The sequence below is a fragment of the Lampetra fluviatilis genome, chromosome 56 (assembly GCF_964198595.1).
Source record: "Lampetra fluviatilis chromosome 56, kcLamFluv1.1, whole genome shotgun sequence".
NCBI classification, from domain to species: domain Eukaryota; kingdom Metazoa; phylum Chordata; class Hyperoartia; order Petromyzontiformes; family Petromyzontidae; genus Lampetra; species Lampetra fluviatilis.
The window spans coordinates 561,702-587,312 of NC_136330.1; the positions used below are offsets into that span (position 1 = coordinate 561,702).

At 48.1% G+C, this 25,611-nt stretch overlaps 2 protein-coding genes and 1 long non-coding RNA gene across 4 annotated transcripts; 1 reads left to right on the forward strand and 2 right to left on the reverse strand.

Annotated features, from left to right (window-relative positions):
- The first annotated feature begins 669 nt into the window (after nucleotides 1-669).
- Nucleotides 670-11,295, forward strand: UBE2G2 (ubiquitin conjugating enzyme E2 G2). The gene is made up of 6 exons (XM_078880030.1): nucleotides 670-932; nucleotides 2,932-2,967; nucleotides 5,522-5,567; nucleotides 6,226-6,344; nucleotides 6,876-7,016; nucleotides 8,382-11,295. The coding sequence occupies exons 1-6, from the start codon at nucleotides 890-892 to the stop codon at nucleotides 8,492-8,494; spliced, it is 498 nt and encodes a 165-aa protein (XP_078736156.1). The 5' UTR covers nucleotides 670-889; the 3' UTR covers nucleotides 8,495-11,295.
- An 864-nt stretch (nucleotides 11,296-12,159) lies between these two features.
- On the reverse strand, nucleotides 12,160-14,086 carry LOC144950048 (uncharacterized). Its single transcript, XM_078880029.1, has one exon. The coding sequence runs from the start codon at nucleotides 14,033-14,035 to the stop codon at nucleotides 12,602-12,604; it is 1,434 nt and encodes a 477-aa protein (XP_078736155.1). The 5' UTR covers nucleotides 14,036-14,086; the 3' UTR covers nucleotides 12,160-12,601.
- Nucleotides 14,087-14,132: 46 nt separating this feature from the next.
- LOC144950050 (uncharacterized) lies at nucleotides 14,133-20,413 on the reverse strand. Of its 2 annotated transcripts, none has more exons than XR_013640336.1 (5): nucleotides 20,392-20,413; nucleotides 17,884-18,007; nucleotides 16,721-16,835; nucleotides 15,899-16,024; nucleotides 14,133-14,223 (listed from the first exon to the last, which is right to left on the reverse strand). It is a non-coding gene; the product is annotated as an uncharacterized LOC144950050 (long non-coding RNA). The 2 variants fall into 2 exon arrangements; XR_013640337.1 differs by having other exon boundaries at nucleotides 14,142-14,223; nucleotides 15,930-16,024.
- Between the last annotated feature and the right edge of the window lie 5,198 nt (nucleotides 20,414-25,611).

Consider the following 25,611-nt stretch of genomic DNA (forward strand, 5'->3'; position numbering starts at 1 on the left):
TGGAGGATGAACTTTGAGATTTATAAGGGCACGGGGTGACCAATAAAGTCTGAATTGGTCTGTGATTAGGTCGGGCACTGATAAGGGGTTTGGATAATCTAACATCGTTCATCTAAATTTCGTAGAAGGGTAATAATAAAATAGAACAATAAAATTATCACGACGTTTCGATTGCAACACAAGCAATCATCATCAGGTGTGAAAACCACAGCAAGAAAATTAGAAAAAATTAGAAAAAAATGTGTTGCTGTTGTTTTTATTTTATTTATTATTCTTTTCTTATTTCCCTTCTACGTGACTTTACCGAAAGAACCAAGAATATATATCGTTCATCTTAAATTTATATTTTAAGCGGGACGACCCCTGTCCATATCTGTCCCTCAACGCGAGGCGGCACTTGCAGGGTCGCGCCTTCACCAATAACCCAACAGGGCCGCGGGCACAGAAGCGCGCATTGACGTCGGGCGTTTGGCGTGCGGACGAAGAGCGGTGGGCAAACATCGTCCCTCGAGTTCTCGCTTTGGCTCTATCTCTCTCTCTCGTCCAGTGGAGACCCCTTCCGACGGCATCGGCGTGAGCGGCAATTTCAGGGGCTGCGCCTTTACCTCGTCGCCGTTGTTGTTGCAGGGCGGAAGTGCTGCGGCTTGTAGGCGTGGTGTGCGGTGTGGTTCACCGCGGTGCCTCAGCCCCCTCTCCCCACACGGCCTCGCACTGCGCCCCCACAACGGCAGCAGCAGCAGCAGCGAGTCGAGTAGCGAGAGGCGCCTCTGGCCGGCCTCGCCGCGCGGGTTGCAACACGCGGACACGGCGAGTCGAGGGGAAGCAGCCCCCCCCGGCAGCCCCCGGCACCCTCCCAGCTGCTTCATCCGTCGTCCAGTCGTGAGGCGCCATGGCGGGCACGGCGCTCAAGCGGCTCATGGCCGAGTACAAGCGTGAGTCGTCACGTGACGGACGCGAAACGCGGCGGCAACTGCCGCTAACAGTCTCACTGGTGTCTACTCTTATACACAACAACTACACTAATACACACTAACTACACAATACACACTAACATACACTAACTACACAACAATATACACAATATACAACAATACACACTAACTACACACTAATACACACTAATATACACTACACAACAATATACAACTATACAACAATACACAATACACACTAACTACACAACAATATACACTAATACACAACAACTACACTAATACACACTAATATACACTAATACACAACAATATACAACTATACAACAATACACACTAACTACACAACAATACACACTAATACACAACAATACACACTAACTACACACTAATATACACTAATATACACTAACTACACGCATACACACTAATACTATGCCTGAGTGGACACCAAGAAACAAACACACATTGACACAACTGCAAAATAAACTGGTACGCACTAATAACCATCAATACACACTGACATCAACACACACTAATTAACATCAACACACACTAATTAACATCAACACACACTAATTAACATCAACACACACTAATTAACATCAATACACACTAATAACAATGACACTAGTAGATATAAACGCTGCGCGAATAATCTACGTAAGACTAACTTCTACAACATGAACACGCAAACGATTACAATCACCACGTTGATAAGTGATAACCAGCAACGTTCACTTGCACAACAACAACAATGAGTTGAGTTCACGAGGTCCGTTCCACGCTCATAAACATAACATGAGCAACATAGTAACACGAACATAAACATCACTACACTTATAAACACAACAACATTACATTGTTAAACAACGTGTGTAAACAACTGCATGCAGCAGCGATAAGCATATGACTAATAAGTAAAACATTGTACAAACTAAATAACTGTAGTAATGTATGTTAACTAACAATATTATTATTAAACACGAGCTTGTTTGCCCGTCCAAGGACGGGTGTATATTGCAGTAAATCTGAAATATTAAATAGAAAAATTGTTCAGCTCATGATTATTAATGAGGGGGGGGGGGGGGTTGCCCCATGTTAGTGACGTCACCCGCTAATGGTTATTGGGGAGGGGTGCGGCATGTGGAGTGCGCGACCTTCTTGTGCGTTACTCTTTGGTTCTTTCGGTAAAGTCACGTGGGTATAAAATAAATTCAATCGCGACGTTTCGGGCGCAACACAAGCGTCCGTCATCAGCTGGGACAACCACAGCAAGAAACAATTGCTGAAGTGAGCAGTTGTTTATTGTGTTGCGCCCGAAACGTCGTGATTTAATTTATTTTCTACCTACGTGACTTTACCGAAAGAACCAGAGTATTGATCCCTGCAGTCACGAAAACTTAAAATCGAGATTTTTGCGCGTTAGCGCAAATTCCACGCGGGCATGAATAGTAATGAAGTAACGCACAGAAATCCGTGGATTTCACACCTGATGATGATTGCTTGTGTTGCAGTCGAAACGTCGTGAGAATTTTATTGTTTTATATTTTTATTATTTTATTGTTTCCCTTTTACGTGACTTTACCGAAAGAACCAAGAATATAAACACAAAATAAGCACGACATTAACTCACAACTTTAAACATAACATTTACACACAACGTTTAACATATTTTATACAGTACACGTAACATCAGTGGACATATCTTGGCGCTGTACGTGGCAGATGTAATGGTCAATATCAGCACGTGAAGTTTCCATGAGAGTCCATGATGATTCTTCGTTGCATGATTGTGTTCCTTTCCATGAGAGTCCCAGCCTACTGCTGCACGATGGTACTGCGTTGCATGATTGTCCATAATAGAGGTTTTTTGGGGTTGATATTGGTCGCGAAAGCCATCGTGTTTCATTTGCATGATTGTGTTCCTTTCCATGAGAGTCTCGGCCTACTGCTGCATGATGGAGCTGCGTTGTATGTTGTGTTGATTTCCACACAGAGCTCACGCTGAATCCACCGGAGGGCATTGTGGCGGGTGAGTGTCTTTCTTCTTGCTGTGTCACAAAAAGACGGATCCCCTGTCTAGATTTTAACAGACTGTTGGGGCCAAGTGCTGTTAGCCGAGCACCTATGAAATGCTGAAATTGCACATGAGGGGGTAGGTGACCAGCCTTTGCCTCTCAAGTGCTGATGTTTACACACTACACCAGGTTCTTAATTCAGGCTGAGTCGACCTCGGTGAAGTTCATGACCAGTTTATATATTTTACACTGTTATTGGTCGTGAGCGGTAATCGAACTTGGGTCACCTGGTTTGTAGTAGGGCTGAACGATTAATCAATTTCAAATCGCAATTTGAAACAATGCGATTAGCAAATCGCAAAGGCTGCGACTTTTTGCGATTTGAAAAATCCTAATACTTATTGGAATTGTTTGCATTTTTTATTAGAACTTTATTTATTTAACTTAACAAATGTTCTACATTTGATTGTTCAATTTAAATTAAAACATTTTAATTAATAAATGTTGGAAGCAATTCATATATTTTAAGTTATCATCCTTGCATTAGAATATATAGAGCAGTTCATATTTTGATGGTATCATGTGGTAATGCTCCATCACATGTTTTAAATCTATTACACAGTGAAAATTGAACTGAAGCTTGACTTTAAAAAATGTATCGCAAATCAAATCGCAATCGCAATATCTGTCAGAAAAATTGCAATTAGATATTTTACCCAAATCGTTCAGCCCAAGTTTGTAGCACAGTGTGCTGGCCACAATACACTGCTGCTGTGTCATACGCAGTGGTGGCGTGTGCGAGTTTCCAATCATTTACCCGACCACTTCCATTGAATCACGGTAGAAAATGATCCTATTATACCCCATTAAATATAAGTGGAGAATTTATACGGATTTATTTTATTTCAAAGCCTTTAGTCGTCTCCTAGCAATGTGATGTAAATTATAATTATGTTCTATAAAGGCTTGAGAGTGACTGACTGGTGAGAAATATAATGATTTTATTTGAAAGTCTGGAGACATCTCCCACCAATCTCAACACACTTATTCAATAGTTTGTAAGATATGCGAACCATCCCTTCACAACATTCAATCCGCTTTAAGAAGGTCATTAGATATCCGTGGTGTATGGAGGAATAGCAAAACTGCACAAACTCTATTCTGAAGCCTTCTCGTGGCGAGCAGATCTCAACATTGGCATTTAGCTCTTGATCAAATTTCCGTGGTACGCAATAATACAATAGTGGGGTGTCTGAATGAATCACCCTATATTTTTTTTCAGGGCCATGTAACAGCCCAATGAGTCTCGGCGTTGTCTCTCTTACAATACGGGAATGTACACATCGCCTTCGAACATAATGTCCCATTCAGTGCATTTCAATCAGCTCACGTGCAAGCTGCTTGATGGAGTACTAGACAGCAGTATCGTGAGACGTGGCGGCGGTGGCTTCGCTCGACCTTAATCAGCAGTGGATTGGCCACGGCTGCTGACGATGATGTTGATGAAATTGTCCATACGTTCCACAATGCTGTACGGTATATGATGTCGATACCTCTACAACATTGGCACACGTGATAAACAAGCCAGGTCTCGGGCGGCGTGCATATTATGGTAATTTAGCTTATTTAATGAAACCGCATCGCATGATTATTGACTTTTGGTGTTCCTTGACCTGTATTAAAGGTCATAGATTTTACAAAGCTTGTCATTAATACCGTCGGTGCCAGACCCTGGGGTCAGAGTGTGCTCTGACTGGACTTTGTACAAGGACCACTGCTCAAGTGTTTACATGGACAGCCTGCTCTTTTATTGCCATGTTTTGTGATCTTAATCCGGAAATCCATGCGGATTCACAGATGAGGGAGAATCTTATATGCCATGACCCTCACAGACTAAATTATTTCATCCCAAGAATATTCTAAATAAGAGGAGTTCTGAATTAACAGTTAAAAAATGTACTGTTTCTGTAGAATAATAAAAGTAGACGGCATGTCATAAACTTGGTGACATCTAATTTAGATAAGAAATGCAAATGGTTAACTGTCAAAGGGAGGTGTGATGTGTTTTTATGATTATATTGCTTTGGGATTTGAAATATAATTAATTTGGAAATAATGAATTTAACTCAAGTAGGATGTCGTGAGATCCATCGGTACACATCCAGATCTTACCTGGTAAGGACCCGATCTGAATGTTTAAAAGAAAATAGATTTTGCTTAGCAGTTTCCGAAAGAAGAAAATTACTCTGCAAGTTTTACGTAGGTGTACATTCGTTTAGTCACTCCACTGCTGGATGAGGGCCTCCTTACACAGTGTGGGAGTTCTTTGACCATACTTCACACTGGTCAGTGCAGGTTGGTGAAGGCGGGGAGCGTGGTGTTCTACGCGTACGTTAAGGCAATGGATTTTGCTGCTGCTCCCCACGTCACCCCACAGTCTAAAACACCCATCCAAGCACGAGCCAGGCTCAACTCTGCTTAGTATCCAGAGATCTGATGAGGCAGGGTGCATTCCGGGTGATTTGGTCAAAAATGACAAATCGTGTTGTGTTTGGTTCTCGTTTTTAGGACCGGTGGACGAAGAGAACTTCTTCGAATGGGAAGCTCTCATTATGTGAGTACGACAGGCAGTGTTGCACCTGGAGACCACGAGGACACATTGATGCAACCCAAAACACTCGTAATCCGTAGCTGGTAGATTCACACCAGGGCTCTGGGTTCCGGGCTGTCCAGTAATAAACCTGAAACTTCGATTAATGGGAGAAACACTTTCAAGTGACTCTTCAGCGTGCCGCCTCGGCATTCCAGTGATATTACTCCAGCTATATCTGCGGCTTATGGGTTAGAGCTCTGAGCTCGTACCATCGAAATCCTGGGTTCATATCTTGATTTCAACTATTTAAGTTGATGGTCCCAGCCTGGTCACCATTAACTCGGGTTTCTCATTTAATTTGGTAAAATTCCATCACCCGAGAATTGACTTAGTTTGACCGTCACGCAACAAACATTTTCCCAATGACCAAACCCAAAAGCAGCTTTATTAATCATAATATTGGACGTGAAAATCTACGCGTTAACATTTCCATCTTCGGCAGAAATGGAAAGAGCGACACGAGTGAACCGCTGTGGCGGCATGCAATAAGATCTCTTGTCCTCATGAACGCAGCTGGAATTGCACGTTGGACGTGTACAGCCTGCGCTCTTGTGCTTGCTTCGAGTCATCCCGCGAGTGGTGTTTGTGCCGAACGTTAAGAGCAACCGTTCATGTGCAGGGGCCCCGAGGGCACGTGCTTTGAGGGCGGAGTGTTCCCCGCCGTGCTCACCTTCCCTCCCGACTACCCGCTCAGCCCACCCAAGATGCGCTTCACCTGCGAGATGTTCCACCCCAACAGTGAGCCTCCTCTCTCTGTTCCATACGCACGCGACGCCTGTACCCACGTGGCACACAAACGCACGTGTCACCCATAACCCACGTGTCACCTGGTGTAAGAGATTAAACGAGGCCTCCCACCCCAATTTCCCCCCCCCCACCCCGACTTCATAAGCCCAGGGTCTTGGTTCCTCCGGTCCGTGGTCACCGGTGCAGTTTCACGGCCTACACACTCAATAGCTACGCCACTGACGCTAATGATGCACGTATAAAATAATGCAACCACTCTGGTTACTGTACTGTAATATATATTTTCCACTTGCACATCGAAACCAAGCCAACATGGCGCTATCACGGTACAGGTGGGTTTTCCATTGGCATTTACTATTGCGTGTGACATCAGCGGCACGGCTCGTTGAGTGAAAAGGCAACGTTGGCTTCCTAACCCGTGCTGGGCTGGCTCAGATGTGCCAGTGGAGGACAAGCAAAATGTTGTCGGGGTTAGCCACATCGTGTGTTCATCGTTGCTCTGCGGTCTCCGCGTGTCCCCAGTTTACCCAGACGGGCGAGTGTGCATCTCCATCCTGCACGCGCCGGGCGACGACCCCATGGGCTACGAGAGCAGCGCCGAGCGCTGGAGCCCCGTGCAGAGCGTGGAGAAGATCCTGCTGTCCGTCGTCAGCATGCTCGCCGGTACACGACACATGAACCTCCCTCCGCGCGGGGGCCCCTGCTCTCTGGGTCAGGCCACGAGCGTGTCGCATGTGCGCATGCTCACGGGGGGGGGGGGGGGGGGCCGCGCTGGGATCGCGTTCGAACGACGTGCGGCCGTTTCCTTCACGATAGGAAAATGAAACAAGTCGCCGAGTTGTGAATGTGGTGAAGTGCGATCTGTCCGTCACATGTAACCCACCGCTGCCCATTGCGCCGGACGTCCGATCGGAATACGTCGAGCAACTCCTGAGGCGTTCGAATTGATGATCAAGCTCAGCACATGGCTATAGCGTCCATCAGTAGATCTTCGATTGCCACAAGAGGGACGCATCGATTCATAAATACGACCGTATTGTCCAGATTATAAGATGCTCCGGAAAGTAATATCAGCCCCACACTTGTGCCCAGTGTCATTAAAAGTTATACAAATGTGGCCACACACAAACACACAGATACCGAATTACAAAACACACCCCCCCCGACTTTTGGTTTAAGATACAGGGGAAGGAGGAGTGTATCTTAGGAAGAAACATACGAATGCATAACAAAAAAGTACACGTTTCTGCATGTTTTGACGCTTGTGGTTTTCTGGCCTGCGCTTATTCCATCATAATGGGATTTTGTCATCATTCACATATTTGATTAATACAAAGTATACGGAAATGAAAAGTAATATTACATGTGCCCTCAAAACAATGCGAGCTGATGGCACACCTTATCCCACTTCTCATGCCAGATTCCTCCAGCAGGGGTCAGCCTACCCACAAGACAACCACTTGCGCGACTTTCTTTCTTGTATATCATGTGATATTAAAAGTTCACTGAACAATTGAAGATTCAAAATCCTCATTGAGACTGGAGAAATCCGATGAGCTATGAATATATTTTTCACATGTTCAGTAGGGGCGGGTCAGCATAAGATAATTGTTGGGAGGGACACAACTGGAAAACACATGTATGTATTCGTAGGGCAGGCGTGCACAGCTTACACATGAATGAAGGCCTGCAAGTTTAATGTGTTTACATGTGATGTGTTCACATCACCCTTGCAGCCACTGGCAGCTTGCTACATTAACCAGATTCTTGAAAAATATAAAACATTATTTAATCGCAATGTTGAGTCACAACAATTCATGTTGACGGGCTGCTGATAACTGCCATAGTTGGGTTAGTAGCAGCATGCTGCGCATATCATCGGGGCATCTTCACCCACTCACAACCGACCAGCGTGGTGACGACTCAAGGGACGGAGAGATCACGCCTGATGCCGATGCGAGCTTGAGTAAAGCTATGGGGGACTGATGACGATTTCTTGTTTGTTTTTTTACCGGGACGCGATCGCAGAACCCAACGACGAGAGCGGAGCGAACGTCGACGCATCGAAGATGTGGCGCGAGGACCGCGAGCAGTTCTACCGCATCGCTCACCAGACCGTGCGCAAATCCCTCAGCCTGTAGATCATCGGCACCTGGAGGCTGAGAGTTTTATTTTAAAAATAAATAATAATAATACTACATGCTATAGAACAGAGCGTCCTCGGAATACCAGGTTCACTCACGGGTGGTTCGTCCGTTTTTCTTATCAATTAGCCCGCTATTTTCTATTTTCAGTCCACGTACAGCTTGTGGCGGTACTGGTTAAGGTGCAGCGTTGCAATTGCTCCCTCGCGTCACTCCTGGCAGAAGGGCCTCTACTGAAGGAGTTCTAAAGCGGTTCTAGGGAGCCCCTTGAGAAAATGTGGCTTATTCATCCACAAACTACTGGTAATGTTTATGTTACTTGTTAAATTGTGAAAAAAAACCCACTGCGAACTCCACGGAAAATCACAAGTAAATTCTGGAATGCGCAATGCTGCGGTAGTCGCCGTGCAGTACGGTACTAGACCGCGACCGCCTGGCGTGTGCGATGTTTCCACGCTGCGTGGAGATATGCGGCTAACGAGCAGTCAGTTTTATGCTTTGCACAATATCCTGGTGTTGAGCTTCCAGAGTGCCAGCTTCCATTCTCCAATTTTATTTCCATTTTAGTGGTCATTCTGAGAAAAAAACATCATATATACCAGACTCTGCAAATCCACTCGCATTATTTCGAGGACACCTATCTCCACGAGTCAGAGGATGATTGCCTTTGCCACAACACTGACCCAGTGATTATACTCCACCAAAGTTTGGTAGCCACCAGAGATGGCACCAGATAATTCAAATACAGCATTGGTAATCTGTGGATCTGGCCAACAATGACCGCTCAAATATGATAGTTTTTGGTTCACACGTAATTTGACTTTGGTCAACTCTTGATTGCTTAGCAGATTTTGATTATTTAGTACAGGGAAAACGAATGATAACTTTGCACAGCTAGAGCATAGGCTGAATGATGTTAGATATATACGCTCCCATTGAGATAGTAAGAGAATGCTTAGGATGTCACTTCTGGCTCGCGTGCAAATGCCATTCGTCGTTGAGGTGTTTGTAGTATGTACAGAAAAATGCATCGCCGTGCATGGAAGCGATGACAATTATAACATTGAAAAATGAAAGACAAAAAAATGTATATAATTTATGATCGGTGAGAGTGCGGTTTGTCTCGCCGCTCGATCGAGCGTGAAGACAACGGCCACCTCCATTGGTGGTGCTGAGCCAGTGGTGGAAATATTCGTGAACGCATGGCCAATATTGCGATGGCTCTTTTACCCTCGGTGCGAATGTGCGAGCACAATTGAGCCAACGCCGCAGGGAAACCTGGGTTCAAATCCAGGCAGTCCCTCGGAAATAAAAGCAGATCCTGGATGAATCGCTCGATTTTCAATCATCACAACGATCAGAACCCTCTATTAGCAGCTGGCGAATGACCATCCAACACAAGTCTCTTGCAGGACAGACCCAGGAAATTCAATGTACCGTCTTGCACAAAAAAACATGAAGTAACTAAGGATAAGTTGATGATTTTACTCTTTATATTGAGCAGTACAAACCTGAGCAAGCGGAGTTCCGTGTAGGCCGTGCACGCCGTGATCGGTGGAGGAACAGTTCACGAGTGCGCTCTTAACACCGCAACCCGCAACACAGATGTCACGCTATTGAACATGCACTGTCGGTCCAAGCGGAGTTTTAATTCTTCACAGAATATTTTCGGGGACGCTGGTGGTAGACTGGGATAGGCACGTGACTGTAGTAACCACAGTCATCGCAAGAGGTGGTAGACTGGATGTGGTGTGCTCGGTGAGGAAGTTTTTATCAGGTTGCCGACCCAGGCATACCCGGCTGACCCTGGATTTAGCGATTCAACCCCTGTACATTTCAATGACTTGTCAGGATCACAAATCGTTTCTTTATTTGCCCTTGTGGTGCAATTATATTCCACAGGTGTTCTAAATAATGTAATATCCTGTCGGTCTACTGCTGTATGAAGGCCACCCCACGCTGTGCAACTCATGGGGGTTATTTGACCATACTTCACCATGCTGGTAAATGCGGGCTGGTTAAGGAAGGGCATGGGGGTAAGTTCAGGGCTGCTGCAGATATCACCTTAGCCTTCAGCTGTTCACAGTGCAGTGTGTTAACCACTGTGCTGCCACTCCACCTACATATATTGGTACATGAAAAAGTATCACTGCCTTGTTCAGAAATGGTCAATTCTTACACTCGATTGTGTACATTAATCAATATATTTTTATCTTATGATCAGTCAGTCCATGCGGTGAATGCATTTAGAGCTGGGCCCTGATTATGTAACTTAATCGGTCACAAAATTTACTCCACTAAATCGGATGGCACAAAAATAAGTTAAAAAGAAAGTCTCATCTCTTCCCACATGTGCCACTGGACGGGAGGTAATGAGTCGAGTTTGGCGACATCGTTGACTGCGTCACGCTGGGCGTGGCTTGTACTGCGGGGGTTTCCTACCTTCGGAAGGAAGCATGTGGAAGGTTACCATTTCCGAAGTTGCCCAAGTAATTGACCACTTCAAAAAGGAATAGATTGCAATTTTTAGTCCATTGATCAACTTCACTGTCCAATCGCCGCAGTTCCAAATGCATGAACAGCCCCACTTGGTCACACGCAGTCTTCGGCGCACGAGGCAGCAATGGATTTTTGGGGCTTCCAACCTGAAACATGTTTATCCAGTATTGCCTAAAGAGGACGTTTAGCATTTTAAAAATTTTGCTCGACTTTGCTCGGTAAAAAGATATATTTTGATTGCTCTGGAGACATGCACATTTCTTTACCAAAAATGGTCAATAAACTCGCTCACGAATATGTCCTCCCTCGTCGCCTGTATTGCATTGTACACGCGGCACTTTTGCCACGCTCCTGCTGGATGAGGGCCATACCATGGGGGTTATTTGATCATACTTCACTACGCTGGTCAGTGAAGACGAGGAGCACATACGTGCAAGCACAAGTGGGGTACAACAACGGATTTTGTTGCACTGCCATCTGCTGCCCACCACAGCCTCGCAAACCCAATGACGTTACTGCATGGCAGTCAACCCACTCACTATCCAGGCTCAAAGTTCATAGCTCCCGAGACTTGACGAGATAACCCCTGTTTACTAGGTTGGTATGTTTGGCCTACTCAAAGTTGCGAATACACGCAGTTTAACTCGCCACACGTGAAACTTGCCCCTTTGATCATTCTGCTACGATGGATTTGACCTTGTGATCTCTTGATGTCAAGTCCAAGGTGCGCTCGCCATTTCACCATGGCAGCTCCAAATGTTGTTGAATCACTTATATTGCACCCATCATTAATCACAGTAAACCTGTTTTTCATAAATCATTAATCACACGACATTGACCCACTGTGTATGTTTAGCGAGCTTAAGAATCGATGAACAACTCTGTTTCACGTGCTTAATCCATTTTAATTGACGAATAGATGCATTGTCACATGCGTCATTAACAACGGAACAAAATACTGTACAATACTTTAGAAATGTGCGACACATGGTTGAGCAGTACACGGCGGTTCTAAGAGCAGTACTGGTGACAACGCATGCTCTCTTGTGACTTACCAACACGGGGATTTCTACCCCCACGAAAAAGAGTGACCTATAAAACTGTCGTCACCATCTTGAAAATACCAGTTTATTTTTTAATCAACGTTAAAAGTTTTTGCACTAAATAGTTAGGTAAAAATACTTGTTGATTTGAGTGCTCTTGTTACATCTTCAGAAAAAAATTAATCAATCCACTTGTTATAAAGCACTTATACTTTAGACAAGGAATAATTTTCAAGCTATGCAACACATACTCATGTGTTATACTTCTGTAAACAGGTTATGGGGATAAAGATTACATTGAATAAAGGAATTCTCCGTAAAAAACACTTGGGATGTTTTATATTTTTAAATGTTCAAAGAACAGCAGGAACAAAGATCACATCTTTTCAAATGCCTAGTCTTGTGAACCGGGTGTCATGATAGCAGAAAGAGCATTTCAACCAAACCTCACACTTTCTGTAAACAATGAAAAACCCATCGAGATGGAACAGACCGTGCCGGCCGGAAACAAACGAGAGGGCCACTGTCTCTGCACGTGTTCAATCGTCATCTTCCATAGACTCTAGCCAGTGTGAGCTTTCATATGCTTGTTCATGACAGAGATCTTTGTGAATCGCTCGCCGCACTCACTACAAACGTACGACTTCTCTCCGTGCGTCTTCTGGTGGTTCTTCAAGGTGGAGTTCTGCGCGAACGCCCGTCCGCACTCGAGGCAAACGTAGGGCCTCTCGCCCGTGTGTATCCTGCGATGGTTCTTCAGCGTGGTGACCAACGAAAACGCCTTCCCGCAGTCTTCGCAGGTGTACGGCTTCTCGCCGGTGTGCGTCCGCCGGTGGTCCTTGAGCCGGCTGATCTTGGCGAACCGCTTGCCGCAGTCTTTGCAGACGAACATGTAGGCCATCTTGCTGAAGGGGTCCGCGTGTATCCTCTGGTGCGCTTTGAGGTTGCTGATCTGCGCGAAGCCCCTGCCGCAGTCGTCGCACACGTACGGTTTCTCTCCCGTGTGCGTCACCCTGTGGTGCTTCAGGGATGAGACGTCCGAGAATCGTTTCCCGCACTTCTCGCACGAATACGGCTTTTCGCCCGTATGTGTCCGCTGGTGGTTTTTCAGGTTGGAGATGCTCGCGAAGCCCTTGCCGCACACCTCGCAAATGTACGGCCGCTCTCCCGTGTGTGTCCTGTGGTGCTGCTTCAGCGTGGAGAGCTGGGAAAAACCCTTGCCGCACTCGCGGCACATGTACGACTTCTCCCCGGTGTGCGTAGTCCGGTGGACGGTGAGGCTGGAGATCTGCGCGAAGCCCCTTCCGCAGTGGCTGCAGATGTACGGCCTCTCCCCCGTATGTATCCGCTGATGATTCTTCAACGTGGACGTGAGCGAAAACGTCTTTCCGCAGTCCTCGCAGGCGTACGGCTTCTCCCCCGAGTGCGTCCGCTGGTGCCTTCTTAGGTTGGACACCTTGGCGAAGCCCTTCCCGCACGCGGGGCACACGTAGGGCCTCTCGCCCGTGTGGATCACCACGTGCTGCTTCAGGCTGCAGTTGTGCGAGAAGCTCTTGCCGCACTCCTCGCACACGAACGGCCGCTCTCCCAGGTGCGCCCTCTTGTGCTCGGTGAGCAAGCTCTTGAGCGGGAAGGCCGCTTCGCACTCTCCGCAGGCGTACGGCGTCTCATCCGAGTGCGTCCTCTGGTGCACGAGCAGGCGTGAGACGCTCGCGAACCCGCGTCCGCACTCCGTGCACACGCGCGGCATCTCGAAGGCGTGCCTCCTCCGGTGCCTCTTGAGAAGCGATTTGCTGGAAAATGTCTTCCCGCAAGCCTTGCACGGGCGAGACTTGGCCACGTCATCCGCCGTCCCGTCTTGCTCGGGGCTGTTCTTCGCCGGCCGCCGCGTGGCACGGTGCTCCTGGCTCGGCGATAGTTTCCGCTGGGTCTGCGTTTGCAAGTGCTTTGTCAGAGCGTCAAGTCGCTTGAAGCGCTTGCCGAATTCCACGCCCATCAGGGGCCACTCGTCGGAGGGTGTCTCATCGTCGTTCGAGACTTGAGAATCGTCTGCGCAGCCCTTGCTGCTCTCCGTCGGCAAATCGGGAGTTTTCCTGACGTGCGTTCTCTGATGTCTCTTCAACAACGTGGTTCTGGAGAAGCCCTTCCCGCAGTCCTTGCACGGGTGCTGCCTCTCCACGGATTCTGCGTGCAGTCAAACGGCAGGTCGCAAAATACATTTGATAAAATCGTTTTGGTATAGTTTTTATTTAAGCTTCCTTTTTCAAGTGTTTGTTTAGATTGTCCGAATGAAATATTCAAATTGTACTATCAGTGTCATGTCAAAGAAGTTTCTGTTTACAGCTCTCACTGCGAGCAGTGTATCATCACCCCGTGTCAGAAAACAGCCCTGGAGAAATCTTGACTTAAAGCTTTTGTGACTGCAGGAATTGGGTCTTTCGGTAAAGTCACATAGATAGGTTCAAAGAAAATAACAAAAAGCGATGTTTCGAACGCAACACAAGCGGTCATCATCAGGACCCATCTTCTCGGTTGAAATTGTGTCTGTATATATGGATGGCTTCATGAACGAATCTTTGTTGATAGCCAGTGGGTTTGCAAAGTACCTCCTTCTTAGAGAAATAAATTTCGTGTGAGCCCACCGTATTAAAACAATGATCAGCCACGGCCGAGGTATTGGTCCTACCGTGTTTCAGATCTGCCTTATGCTCACGAACACGGTCCGAGACATGTCGCTTAGTTTCCCAATGTAACTACCTGGAGGTTGACATCACAGAACGATTTCTGAAGTCACTTCCAAAGCGGTCTCTTTATCCACACTGGGGGATGCCAGGTCTCAACAGAAGTCGGTGGCCTCAAACCAATTAAATAATACAAAATACAATCCACTGCTGGATGAGATCTCACATACTGGGCGCATTCTGGGTGCATTCTGGGTGATCTGGTTATAGGCACAACGATGTGTAATTAATTATTTCAAATCTATTATCACACTTGGTGAAATAACGTGTTGAATGTAGAACAGAGGTAATATCTGATTTTATCAACATTTAATTTAATTTATTTTATACTCTTTGGTTCTTTCGGTAAAGTCACGTAGGTATAAAATAAAATAAATTAGACGTTTCGGGCGCAACACAAGCGTCCGTCATCATGTGGGAAAGCATGGTCTGCTGCTGAGGCAGACTGTTGTAAAAGGTTTGAAATGGGTGTAGCCCAACAGTCTGCCTCAGCAGCAGACCATGTTTTCCCACCTGATGACGGACGCTTGTGTTGCGCCCGAAACGTCGTGATTTATTTTCTACCCACGTGACTTTACCGAAAGAACCAAAGAGTATGGATTCCTGCAGTCACGAAAGCTTCAAATCAAGATTGAATTTATTTTAACTATACAAAAGCACAACATACGTTGCACCCAAACTGTTTACGATAACAAACTGTTTAGATAACAAAAGTGTACTGTCATATATATATATATTTTTTATACAAACTTTGCATTGCCGTGCAGCAACGTGGATAAAGGCGATACACAGAATCAGCTCGTGCTGATATTTCTGTCTGTTTTTGAGTCAGGCTACAGAGTAGTTTTATACCCCTTCACCACCCGGAATGATTGTCAGAACTTTAGTTCTGTTTCTCCACATGTTACACACAAGTGTTTTACTTGCTGGCTAGCTGATTGGCTGAGACCGGTCCAGAGCTTGCTTAGTTAAATAAAAGCTTGATTATATTGGTCTGGAAAATCAATCGGCTGCTGAACTGAAAACATTTCATGTATATGTGGAGAATCATATATATTTATTGTAGTATCCTTTACGTGCCGTGAAACTATAGGCAAAATAAACAACACAGCTCCCACCATCGCTAGTGTCTTCCAGTTCCACCTCTACCTCTGCCCAGCCTTGGTTGGGTGTTGTGTGCAAGCCCGGGACCTCGATGGGTCTAACGCTGGCATCATCAGGTCCGATGTCTTCGTTTTCCAGGGCTGAAGAGCACACACACAAACACAACAAAGGAAGCAATCATTCAACAATTTGTCAATAACATGAAATACAGAGGGGTGCTGTTGTGGTGTCAATGTTGGCACACTGGACTTGCGATAGAGGTCGCCAGTTCGCATCAATCTCCTGGAGCGACACCTGTGTGTACTCCCACCTCGAGAGGAGCTCCCCGGAGCTTTCTCTTGCACAAGGCCTTTCTGCCAGCAGTGGCACAAGTAATTGCAAGGACTGGACCGTTCCGCAGATATATATGTACATAGCAGAATTTCAGTTACTTGTAGAGTATAAGGTTTAGTCATTTATTCATGCACTAGTGCCTTGCTGTTCCTCAAGGCTTTTTCAGCAAGGTCCTGCTACATTGGTAAGCGTGGCCAAGCTGACGCAGGAGTGTTTGTACGCAAAAATGTTTATGACTGGTCCTCAACTAGCTGTGGTGGAACCCAATTACACTGGAGGGCTGACGGAGGTGGCGGGGAGGGGAATTTAAGAAAGTTGCACCAGTTTAAATTGCCGCACCGGGAGAAAGAGACAAATCCGGCAACCTCTGGATTGCAAACCCAGCGTGCTAACCAGCACACACACAACTGTGGCGGCTGTCGCAAGAATGTGATGGTGATATTTGCTTTATGGATTTAATGGTGATGAAACAAGCGTTGGGTATAAAAGTACAGGAAACTCACTTGGGACACCTACCAGCATAATTTTCAGACTTCACTTGCGGCCAAATCTCACCAACATCACTTCCGATGTCTTGCATGATGGTGATGATGTCCTCTGACACCACAGCACTTGCATCTGTTAAAAGAGTTGCAGTTTCAAATAAAGAAATATAATTTAAATTACTACCAGAAATGTTAATAGAGAGTTCAAAGACATTGTTTAGTTATGTAATTTGATGCGCACTCTAAGCCAATGACCAAATCGGCCGGAACGCACCCAATCTCTTCAGACCTCATGAGCAAAGCTCAGTACTGGCTTGGATAAAACATGCTGCTGCTGCTGCTGGGCAGCAGAGGGCAGTGCAGCAGAGGGCAGGGCAGCAAGCATCTCTTGCTGTACTGTATTGTGCTTCCACATCTATGCTCCCTGACTTGTATCAACCCACAGTGACCATCGGTGAAGTATGGTCAAATAACCGTCACAACCTGCACCGCGTGGGGCGACCCTCATCCAGCAGTCGACTGACACGAGCGGCTGTGCATGCAGAATGCATTCACATTCCATGGACGTGTGTGTGTGCTGCATGCCAATGCTCATCCATTACCTCCCTCCGCTCAATCATTTACACAGAAATTAATATAAATTAATTGCACGGTCAAGTCGGTCTCGCTGGTGGTCATTCCACATTCCTGTGGCCAGTCCAGTGCCTCCATAACGCTGCCACTGCCGACTGACCACGACATTGACACTCAGCCCATCAACGGCGTGTTCATGAAGCGCCAGTAACCCAGGCGGCGCTAAAACCGCTCGGGGACAAATAACCCCGTGGCAGCGGTGTCAATTCCACACTCCTATGGCCGGGGCAAGTACCGCCATTCCCTTTAATACAAATGCACCTCAGTGACACGCTCGTTGTCGAGCAGAGCGCACAGCTGACCCCACGCGAGTTGCTTTAACTGCAGTACGAGAGACCTCATCCTGTCGAGGCACCGACGTCGAACAGTAGTTCTGCGAGCTCCGCTTCCGCGGACCGTTCTCCACGCGCAATGCTCTTTCAACGCGACACAGAGCGCGCATTTGGGGACAAGCAATTGCAGGCGAAATATGACATTGCATGTAAGAGGAGGTGGGCTCCGTCCCTCTCGTGGCGAGGAGTAAGGCGCACGCGTGTGATGTTTATTACCAACAGACTGCAGCCACAGGCCGAAGGAGCAGCGAAGCGGGCAGCCGCATCAGCCCGAGCGCTCCGAGACGACGACAACGGCAGCACGAGCCACGCCAATCAGTGCACGCATCAATTAGCGCTGCTGTCACAAGGGAGAGATAAGAGAGAGATGGGAGAGAGAGAAGAGAGAGATGAGAGAGAGCGCGAACCTTCAGGGCTCCTCTATCGCTCTGCAGGCGACCATGGCGCTACCCGGCATGCAGCGCGCGCACTGCAGAGACCGAGGGGGCGGGGGGAGGGGGCAGGGGGAGGGGCGGGGGGAGGGGCGGGGGGAGGGGCGGGGGGAGGGGCGGGGGGAGGGGGGTTCAGTGATAATGATCCCTGCAGCAGCTCTGGCGTTATGAGTTTGTTATCACCATGGTGATAGTGATCACTATCACCATGGTGATATCACCATGGTGATAGTGATATCACCATGGTGATGGTGATATCGCCATGGTGATAACAAACTCATGTGAGGTTCATCTTCTTGGTTCTTTCGGTAAAGTCACGTAGAATGAAAATAATAAAATAATAAAAATCAAACAATAAAATACAAGAAGATGAATCCCTGCAGTCACGAAAGCTATAAATTGAAATTCATGTGAGGTTATTATTAGTATGAGAGTTATAGTTGGTTAGTGTTGTAAGTGTGTGAGTGTTTGTTACGACGGCAGTGATAGTCGTGCGTGAGTGTTCATATCGCTGTTGTTGTAGCACACTGCAGTACATCCTGACTTAAAGCTTGAGTGACTGCAGGAATTAATATTATTTGGGTCTTTCGGTAAAGTCACGTAGATAGGTTCAAAGAAAATAACAAAAAGTCACGACGTTTCGATCGCAACACAAGCGGTCGTCATCAGGGAAAAAAGGGGGGGGGGAGGCTACAGTCTACATTATAGACTGCCAGTACACTCACCCAGCTTAATAACCAGGCTACATTCTACATTATAGACTGTCAGTACACTCACCCAGCTTAATAACCAAGCTACAGTCTACATTATAGACTGCCAGTACACTCACCCAGCTTAATAACCAGGCTATATTCTACATTATAGACTGTCAGTACACTCACCCAGCTTAATAACCAAGCTACAGTCTACATTATAGACTGCCAGTACACTCACCCAGCTTAATAACCAGGCTACAGTCTACATTATAGACTGTCAGTACACTCACCCAGCTTAATAACCAAGCTACAGTCTACATTATAGACTGCCAGTACACTCACCCAGCTTAATAACCAAGCTACAGTCTACATTATAGACTGCCAGTACACTCACCCAGCTTAATAACCAAGCTACAGTCTACATTATAGACTGCCAGTACACTCACCCAGCTTAATAACCAAGCTACAGTCTACATTATAGACTGCCAGTACACTCACCCAGCTTAATAACCAGGCTACAGTCTACATTATAGACTGCCAGTACACTCCGATTAAAAACCATGTAAGTTCGTCAGTGGTTGTTATTGTAATAAAGTAGTTATATAACTTTATGGTGTGGTTGTTGATTGTGGGGTATTATCGTATATACCAGTTATAATGTTATAATGTTTGTATTTACGTGTGTATCATGAGTAGTGTTTATATCATGAGTAGTGATTTTTGTTCGTCACGGTTGCTGAGCACAGAATCAGAATCTGTATTTAGACTGCTGGAGGAATCTGATGAACTATGAAGCTCTTTTTCAGAATGTTACAACAACGAACACACTACACAAACACGATGGCAGTGCAAGGTCAACAAACCACTTCAGGCTGCCAAGCGGCCAGTAACAAACATCACTCTCAATGTCGATTTAAAGCTTTCGTGACTGCAGGGATTCATCTTCTTGGTTCTTTCGGTAAAGTCACGTAGAAGGGAAAAAATAAAATAAATAAAAAATAATAAAATAAAATTCTCACGACGTTTCGGCCACAACGCAAGCAGCCGTCCTCAGGTGAAGAACGGGGCTGTAATTCGGGCGCTGTCTTTCCGACAGCCCTGTTCTTCACCTGAGGACGGCTGCTTGCGTTGTGGCCGAAACGTCGTGAGAATTTCATTTTATTATGTTTTATTTTTTATTTGTATTATTTCCCTTCTACGTGACTTTACCGAAAGAACCAAGAAGACCACTCTCAATGATTCAGAGTTAATATACGGTAATCGAATTGAGCGATGTTGTTATAGAATTTTGGGGATTGAGACACCCACCGGACAATTATTTCCCAAAGTCGCGCAGAGCTACGCATGCGAGTCTGCCTGTGAAGCATCCGCACGTCCGATTAGCACGGTTGGCTACGTACGGTGCGAAAGAAGTTCAACACGCGTGCATACATAGACGCTTCTCCGTGCGGTGAGAATAGGACGAAGGGAGGCTTCCCAAAGGGACCGGCTTGCCAGCTCGTAGCCGACTGAGCCCACAAACAAGAGTTGAACCCGCGACCTCGCGATTGTCATTCAAGCGCTCTGTCCACAAAGCCACACGGCGCAACCCATAATACCCTCTGTGTGTGTCCATCTCCTCCGTTCTTACAGCACTTCCCCGAGCGGCCTATTCACACAAGCAACGCGCACACAACAACGCGCACACACACACAAAAAACTCCGAGCGGAGGGTCACGCAAGAGCCGACGGATTGCGCACGCCGCGCGTAAATCCTCGCGCGGCTTCCAGGCGGATGAGATCAGTGGCTCACCCGGCGACACGTTTCGGAGGGGCCAAAACTTTGCCATCACAAAGGTCACTCACGTTCGGGGAAGGAAATGTGTCGAAACGAAGTGAAATATTCAAAATAGCATCGTGAGTTATTTTGCTCAAATCAGCTTTAAAGCGGTTCACATCTTCCGTTGATAGTCAGTGGTGGGAATTCCATTTCTCTATGACAACCACTGTTGATTTCCCCACCAGTGGTCGTGATTTTATCGACCCCGGGAGGATGATGGGCTGAGTCAACCCCCACAACCAGAATGTGAACTCGCAACCTTCCGATGGCGAGCTGCTCGATCTACCGCTGAGCCACCTGGACATATACAGCACGTATTGTATTGTCTATCAGACGAGGAGCTGTTGTTGCTTCAGCATCCACAACCGGCAACACCACCACCAAGCAGCAGCAGACACGTGGAGCGAAACGTCGGACATCGTGCCAAACGACGCGCGGCACGACCCGAAAACACACGCTGGAGAGCCATCCAGCGCAACCCCAGAAACAATAACAACAATAACTTCCACAAACGGTAGAATAACGAGTCGCGCCGCGTTACAACTCCACATCTGTGTGCACAATCTCTAGAGCGGCGGCGGTGGTACACGGCCTACGACGGCCACCCAAACAATCCCGGGCGCGGCGGTGGCGGCGTGCCGGACGGTGACGTCGAATGCGCTCTCTGCTGCTGCTCCACGCCGCCGGGCGCCTCGCTGCTGACACGGATTATAATAGACGATAACTTGGACCCATTAGGGAATTCACGAGATGATGTTTGCTCGTGTCCTCCTCTCTCTCCTCCCTCCTCCTCCTGCCCCCTATCCCGCTGGCGCTGTCCGTGGCAGGCGGCGCCCGCGATCACCGTGGCTGATCAGCATGCGCGCTCTGTGGTGCCACGGAGTTTGCGGGGCCGGGATCCAAGGCGTCGCAAAGCGGGAGACATCCATCTGCAACGCCACAGAGACGAACACTGCCCCCTTTGTCAGCCGGCGTGGGGGGAGCAAGAGCCAAAGGAAGGGAGGGGGGTAGGAAGGGGAGTTAGAAAAAAAGAGAGAGACCGTCCTTAGATGTGGATCCCATTGAGCCAAGTCCAGCCCTTTTTTTTTTTGCCAATGTGACAACCCCGGCGGCGATTTTTTATCGGAATAATTCCCATTCAGTGGAACATCAATCCCCGCTGGCAGTGTGAGCGCGCCCGACGCGCATAATAAACCCCGCGCCGCGCCGCGCATGACGCCATGGAAGCCGGGGGCGCACAAAGCGAGTTCCCACGCTGGATATGGGCCCTGGCAGTCCGGCGCGAGGCCAATTACATCGTTATTGATATCGCGGCACGGCACGGCACGGCTGTTTACCCGCTCGGACGCCGCGTCTCCCGTCAAGATTTACGCGCGGAATTACGCCTGGCCGCGCTGTTTACCCACCAACACTCAAGTCGCTTTGGCCACTCCCGGTTCTATTTACGCGATAATGTTTGAGTTTCGGTGATTCCCCCCCCCACCCCGAGTCGTGACGTTCTCACCTGCACCTACCGGAGATCTGTGAAAAAGAGTTTTCATCGCTCATCGGATTCCTGCAGCATAAGTAAAGATTCTGATTCTGAGTGAATTCGAGTTGCGCTATCGGAGTAAAGTTACGGGGCAAAGGGTCTCAGGAGCAATGTGACTAGGAAATGGTCCGTGGAAGCAGATACCACATAACTAAGTCTGAGATCCCTTCAACGTGACCTCCTCTTTTGTGCCCTGATACGTGTCAGTCAAAATTTGTTTAATTCTCAGGCCTAGCATATTTGAAAACATTAAGAGTGACACAACTAACTTAATTTGATGATAATTTAAGCTTGTAACGTGCACCGTATTCGCTCGCTCTCTAATCGAGAGCCATTCAGCGGCGAGAGGGACTACAGACGAGCAGGAAGGCAGCAGCAGCCACGCGGTGAGCCGGCGCCAACAATTGCCAAAGCTCTGCGGTCCTCTACATATTAACGTTCCATCGGCCAATTAAGAAGTGTTCACATGCACAGGAAACCGGGGTACCCGGAGCAAATGTACGAGGGGGCGTCACGCTGTCCCATAAGACGGAACACGTGGAGTCCACATTTTCGCTGTACTGCCTTCTCCTGGCAAACCAGGGTACGACACCTCAATACCCACGGGATGGGAGTTTCGCAACGCTTCTGCGAACCACCAACCCTCGCCACCCCGGTGCTGGATTACAGGCCACGTGCAAAGCCACCGTCGCTCGCATGAGGAAATATGTATCAGTAGTCATTGGTGACCGGGGTAAGACCACGGACGCGCTACAGCTGAGACAGCCGGTCGATTCACGAGCGGCTGGAACGCGGATTTGGAAGCTGGCTCAGTCATCTGACATCTGAGCCACCCAGCCGCCTCAATAGAATCCGAAGGTAGAGCATCGAAATGTGACCAAAGGAGGGCAAAGCACGATAGACGCACGTGACCTGTGATGCAGCACCGTGGAGACAGCGGCGAGGGTTGGTGGTGAAACTCCCTTCCCTTGGGCTGCAAGGAGCTATAACCCTGGCTCGCCAGGAGAGTGCAGTGAAGCATGCGATAGAGTGTTTCCCCCTCGCACGCATGTGCTTCCTCCGGGTGCTCCGGCTTCCTCCCACATGTAAACACTCATTATTTGTCCGATACCACCTTCATATATCGAGGACCGCAGAGCTGGGCATTGGTTGGTAGCGCCGGCTGACAGCGTGGATGCTGCCTGTCCGCGTTGTCTGTGGCTCCGCATCGGTACCCCAACTCGCACCCCAACTCGCACCCCACACGCTCGTTTGAGCGGAAGACCATGTGGATCCGCAATGCGAACGTCGATGACGACGATGGAAACAAAGGCTGCACAGCGTGGAGAGGCGCACCCTCGGAATGGCAGCGAGAGGCGGGAAGAGGAACGCGTGCATTGCAAAGAACGCACTCCCAAGTTTGAGCCATCACGTTGCGAGTGAAGAAGATGACGTGCAATTGGGCCAGAGAGGGCACATCGCCGGGAAGGGTGGTGACCTGCGTGGTCGAGGAATACATCACTCGAATTCAGCTGGGGATTCAGCCTAATAATCATTCTGCAACGGCCGCAAAAACGAGTAACAATCTGTGGGGCGCCAACAGTGGTTGTCGCGCAGAAAGACTGCCTCCTGCCAGAGAAATGTAGAATTTGCAACGCTGCCAAAGAGAGATGACCACCGCCGCAAGCTCGTTCAAGAAAATTCCACATTGCTATGGCGGGATGGCGAGTTCGACCGTAGGGTAACCATCGCTGACTTCGAACGAAGCTGTATTTTATCCGCCACGGCACGAGGCATGATGGGCTGAGTCGATGGCCGGTCGGGATTTGAGCTCGCGGCCAGCCACGCTGCGAGGTGCGCGTGCTGCCACCGCTGTGCCACTTGACTGATGGTGGAGTACTTGATTTTATCCGCGAGTGTTGATGGGAAATTACGCGCTAATAGAAACGCACTCACATTCGCACGGCTTAGCTGTGCCATCCCGCGGCGGTGGCACAATGCGCCGGGCTTACGCCACACTGCGCGCAAGCATTCAAATGTCTCTTAATCCTCAGCCATTTCCTAACGGATCCAAGTTTTCATCTCGAATGGATGTCAGCAGTGGCGCACACGTAGGAGGCAAATGGGGGCAGTCCCCCACCACCTCGCAATCCCCACCTCCCCCCCCGAATGAAATTCTGAGAAGGACGGTGAACGTCACGGATCAGGGGTGGACAGACCGCGTCTTGCGAGTCGCACGCGGCTCCGCGCCGTTCAAGTGCGACAACAGTTCAGTAAACTGAAAGTTCATTGAACAAAGCAAACAATCTGCGGAAGCGGGAGCCGCCCGGGACGCTCGTCCCTGGCAGCGGGGCCAGGCATGAGCGCTCCCCGGGCGCTCATGCAGATTTCTAAATTCCAAACCACGCGGGCAACTGGCGCGGGCAAGCCGGCCGCGTGACCTCTTCAGGTGACTACTCTGAGTGACTTCCCCGCGTGACCTCTCCGCGTGACTGACCAACGTGACTAACCCACGTTAGCGGCCCATATGGCCACCCTACGGGCCCTCTCCGAGTGACCTCCCCGAGTGACCCTCGACAGCAGTGGTTCTTAATCTTCACTGCAGCCTTGCACCCCTTTGGCTTTGAATCGTTAAAAAACGTCAAATGTTGATAAATACATCGGGGTTTGATGAAACAAAGTAAATTGTACTTACGTGCCCGTCCTTGATTTGTGTTTCGATGATTTACCTTATCACAAAATCTGGCCACGTCTCGCACCCCCAGAAAGGGCTTCTCGCACCCCCAGGGGGTGCAGCGGTGCACCCCAGGTTTAGAAGAGCCACTGCTCTGGATCGTGCACCTGTAAGGCTGTGTGTGTCTTGTGTCTAAGATGGGTCAGCAGGCTTGGCCGTCCTTTCCATGGACCATGTCTGATATTTATCATCAATGTACAATTGTAAATAAATACTTATCGTAATATGTTTTGATGTATTTTCCCCATATATCTGCTTTAATGATCATTTTAGACAAAGCGAATGAGCGATCAATGAGCTCGTGTGACATAAATGTAAAAAAAACAAGATTGCTGGGTAGAGGGTAGTGGTTGAGTGAGCGAGTGAATAGTTGTGGCGTGCAGTGTCGTGGTTGAACTCAGCGGTGGTGGTGGTTGTGGTTGCTGAGACGAAACAGTCAGAGAGCCTGGCAGACTGCAACACGCGTGGAGGAATCAACGAGTGAAGTTCACGGGCTCGGCAAGCATGGCAGGAGTAGCAGCGATAGAAGAGCGATGAAGAGGCGACTGTCCGCGAGTAAGCGGAGAGTGACTCAGAATCTATATTTAGACGGCAGGAGGAATCCGATGAGCTATGAAGCTCTTTTTAACAGTTTTCCGGTCGGGGGCACGGGGTCAGCAGTGAGTGCCGGGTCATCAATCACCGCGACTGCTGCTGCGGTCGGAGCCGCGTGCTCCGCTCCAGCGAAGACAGCGGCAGCAGCAGCCGCGGGATTC

What these genes read in the sequence shown, in the direction of transcription:
- UBE2G2 (XM_078880030.1), top strand. Translation starts at nt 890, where the DNA reads ATGGCGGGCACGGCGCTCAAGCGGCTCATGGCCGAGTACAAGC. An exon ending in GCTCATGGCCGAGTACAAGC is followed by an intron (nt 933 to 2,931) that starts GTGAGTCGTCAC and finishes ATTTCCACACAG; the next exon opens with AGCTCACGCTGAATCCACCG. An exon ending in GAATGGGAAGCTCTCATTAT is followed by an intron (nt 5,568 to 6,225) that starts GTGAGTACGACA and finishes GTTCATGTGCAG; the next exon opens with GGGCCCCGAGGGCACGTGCT.
- LOC144950048 (XM_078880029.1), bottom strand. Translation starts at nt 14,035, where the DNA reads ATGGGCGTGGAATTCGGCAAGCGCTTCAAGCGACTTGACGCTCTGACA.